This window comes from Aplysia californica, unplaced genomic scaffold (assembly GCF_000002075.1).
Source record: "Aplysia californica isolate F4 #8 unplaced genomic scaffold, AplCal3.0 scaffold00077, whole genome shotgun sequence".
Lineage (NCBI taxonomy): Eukaryota > Metazoa > Mollusca > Gastropoda > Aplysiida > Aplysiidae > Aplysia > Aplysia californica.
This window is the reverse complement of record NW_004797347.1, coordinates 1,141,460-1,145,528: the sequence shown is the minus strand read 5'-3', so window position 1 is coordinate 1,145,528 and position 4,069 is coordinate 1,141,460. Positions and strand designations below refer to the sequence as shown.

Below are 4,069 nucleotides of genomic sequence, written 5' to 3'. Positions count from 1 at the left end.
TACCTATGTGTTATTTATCCCAGTGCTGCCAAAGCAAGTGACTTGGGCCATGAGAATTTTTTGTTTAGCAAAACTGATAAGTTTTCGTAGGGGGCAAGCGTTTTAAATTAATTTAGTGATTTTTCAACAAAAAAAAAGAGAAGTTTTTCATGAAATCTATCTGGTGATTTTGCAAAATCCTCACTGACAACCCTGATTTATCCTCATTAGTTTAATTTAAAGTTGCTAAAAATCTGGGAAATTGAATTGCCTTTTTAGAACTCTTGTGTTTTTATTTTCCAATACTAACATTTTTCTGCAAAGTTGACTTTCCTCCCATACTTCACTTAATTTTTGTTTTTATTCTCATACTTGGGTATTTACTCTCTCTCTCTCTCACACACAAATAATTTTTGTTAGAGTCTCAACTAAATAGTCACAACTTGTCTAGACGCGATTACCTAAATACTTGGAAAAGTATAGTTGTATTTTTGTCTTTACTTATTACCCCCGACGTATGTTACTAAAAGCATTAGGTATCGAGGTATCGGTATCAATACCTTGAAAAAGTACTAGATATCAACATCGATATCTAAATTGTGGTATCGGCCCATCACTACTCTAAACTTCACCAGTTCAATTTCGCGGTAGTGATGGGAAGGTATCGATACGAGATACTCGATACCTTGATACCTACAAAGAGTCTACATAACAAGAGGGGCCACTTCTCTCTTTGAGCCAATTAAAAAAATGTCCTGCCTTTCTCCCCCCTTTGGGACCAATTTTTCTGGGAAAATGGGCACTCTTGTCCTGATTTTCCTACCCATTAGAAGTTCTGCTGGGCTCTGTCCTTGCTGTAAAGGAGTGGAGCGGTAGTTCATGAGAGCCAAGTAAGGATCATCAGACTTACTCAGTAACATTTTGATAGTTTTGACGGCTCTTTCAGCTTCTCCATTACTCTGAGGATGTAGAGGGCTGTTTCTCATGTGCGTTAAACCATAGTACTGTGAGAACTTTTGAAACTCGTGTGCAACGAACTGGAATCCATTGTCTGAGACGACGATTTCAGGAACTCCAAATCTAGCAAAGATTGACTTGCAATGTTCTACGACATTTGAAGCAGTAGGCTCTCTTAGATGAGCTATCTCAATCCACCTCGAGTAATAGTCTACTATTAGTAGATATGTGTGACCTTTCCACACAAAAAGATCCATACCCACCCTTTGCCAAGGGTAGTCTGGAGTGACTGTCGGCTTTAATGGTTCTGGACTGACCTTTCTTTCTTTTTCACAGTCTGGACAGTTTGTAACCAACGTTTCGATTTGTTGTGACAGTCCAGGCCACCATACACTGCTTCGAGCCAGCGCACTGCACTTGACTATCCCCTGTTGACTATCCCCTGGTGTCCTTCGTGAAGACGTTTCAATATATCCTGTCTTAATATTGTGGGAATAACAATTATTCGGCATTGGTATAGTAGCAAACCTTGTTCCACAGTCAGCTCGTCTCTCGACGTCCAATATGGCTTCATAACTGGATCGACTTTGGTTGTCGCTGGCCATGAGGACTGACAGTATTCTTTTAATTTCTTACAGATTTCGTCTGCATCTTGCTGCTCTCTAATTTCTTGCAATTTCTTGTCACTTGCTGGGAATCCTTCCAGGACAGATCTGATGTGTAGCTCACACTCTTCTTCCATTTGATAATCTTCTTTACTTGGCACTCCCACCGGAGCTCTTGACAATGCATCGACTGTTACCAAATTCTTTCTGGGTACATGGACGATATTGTAGGAAAACCTCATCATTCTCATCCTAAATCTCTGAATGCGAGGGGTCAATTCATCCAGATACTTTGTTTTCATCAGTTGAAGAAGTGGTTTGTGATCTGTTTCAATGAGGAATTTTGGCAATCCCACCAAAAAGTCTGCAAATCTCTCGCAGCACCAAGTAACTGCTAAGGCTTCCTTTTTTCAACTTGTGCATATCTTCGCTCTGTATCTGTAAGTGACCTTGACACACAATAGACTGGTTTCCAATCTGTGCCTTCTTTTTGCACCAGTACACCACCCATGCCATAGGATGATGCATCAGCTGATATCTTTGTTGACTTTTGAGGACTGTAGTGAATGAGTAAAGGTGCTGTACTCATCTGTTTCTTTAATGACTGAAATGCTTGTTCCTTCGGATCATCCCAGGTCCATATTGTTTCTTTTCTTAGTAAATCTCTCAACGGCTTTGTCCTTTCTGCCAGACCGGGTGCAAACTTTCCTATGTGATTCAACATGCCTAGGAAACTTCGCACATCGGCTATCTTTTCTGGTCTCGGTAACTTTGTGATGGCTTCCACCTTTTCTGGGTCTATTTGTATGCCTTCTTTGGATATAATGTGTCAGAGGAATTTGATGGATTTGACGCAAAAAACACACTTTTCGTTTAGGGTGACTCCTGCTTGCCTCTTTCTTTGAAGTACCATATGAAGTCTCCTGTCGTGTTCTTCCTTATCCTTTCCTCCGATCAAGACATCGTCAATGTCGTCCACCACTCCAGGAATACCCGACAAGATTTGGGTCATTTCCCTTTGAAAGACCTCCGGTCCTGAGCTGATTCCGAAAGGCAACCTCTTGAAGCAGTACCTCCCGTATGGCGTTAAAAAAGTTGTTAACTTTTGTGACTCTTTCTCTAGTGGTATTTGAAAAAATCCACTATTGCAGTCTAGCTTACTAAAATATTCACATCCCGAGAGTTGAGCTAGCAGCTGATCTGTTGTTGTAGGTAGGGGAAAATTTTCTCTTTGCACACTTTCATTCAACTTGGTGAAGTCTACACATAACCTGATTGTTCCGTTTGGCTTGGGAATGGCAACAATGGGGGCACACCAGTCTGTTGGCTCAGAGACTGGCTCAATAACTTCTTGCTCCACCATCTTCTCAAGCTCTTCTTTCACCTTTTCTTTCAGTGGCAGGGGTAGTCGATGAGGAACCGCAACAGAAAACGGTTTTGCTTCTTGATCCAGTGTGATCTTGTAGGGCTTGTTTATCTTTCCTAACCCCGTAAATAACTCTGGACATTCCGAAGGTATACTTTGTTTCTTCACCTCGTTCACTCTCTCCAAGAGTTTCAAAGCTTCTATAGCTGGTCTACCTAACAGAGGCTCATTCAGGTTTGTGACGACATACACCCCACTTCTGACACCATGTAAAGTTACCTGGCGGTCCGATGCGTCGGGTCTGTCAGGGGGCCCCCGTCCAAGGTAGGTGTTGTCTCGTAGTGGTCCTGAGTTCGACTGGCTACCTCCGTGAGTCTCTCAGACGATCTCTCTATTTTTCGCGCCAAGCTCTTGATGTCATCCAAGGGCGTGCTACTCCCCTGATTATCTAGTTCCCACAGTAAAGATAAGAGTCATGTCCCTTGACATCACAATCTAATTTAAACTTGCTTTGATTTGCGTGCAAAATGGAAGAAATATTGAACAACACAAGCTGAATTTACATTAAATTTTAGAGGGACTGTCTCTACACCGCCAATTTGAAGGTGGTGAATAAAAAATGTTTAAGTTATCACTACAGCGTTAAAGTGCTGTAATTATGACTGTCTTCTGTACATGATTACTGAAATGAAATTGTGACAAACTGAGCCCCCGTCGTAATAAGAATTCGAGGAACTCTTTTCTCGGCTAGCGGCAGGCCAAACAATCAGACTGGCAGGCAGGTATTGGTCAAGCTAATTGCACACCTCTGATCTCTGGCTACCCATGAAAGTTTGAGTGCTGGAGCGCCACTCGAGCACTTTCAGGGGAACTGGTGAGATTTCATACCAACACCACCCTTACCATAAAGCTTACAGTAGATGGAACCAAACTGTATAGTTTTGCGTCAGATCAGGGTCTATCTATCTATCTATCTATCTATCTATCTATCTATCTATCTATCTATCTATCTATCTATCCATCCATCCATCCATCCATCTATCTATCTATCTATCTATCTATCTATCTATCTATCTATCCATCCATCCATCCATCCATCTATCTATCTATCTATCTATCTATCTATCTATCTATCTATCTATCTATCTATCTATCTATCGTT

At 41.4% G+C, this 4,069-nt stretch overlaps 1 protein-coding gene across 1 annotated transcript in view; it reads left to right on the top strand.

Annotated features, from left to right (window-relative positions):
- The window catches only part of LOC101852837 (extensin-2-like), a 9,202-nt gene extending 7,914 nt beyond the window's left edge, over window positions 1-1,288 (top strand). The window contains exon 3 of the mRNA XM_013080174.1: window positions 1,273-1,288. Coding sequence (XP_012935628.1) covers window positions 1,273-1,288 — 16 coding nt within the window. The remainder of the gene's footprint in view (window positions 1-1,272) is intronic.
- Window positions 1,289-4,069: the final 2,781 nt, after the last annotated feature.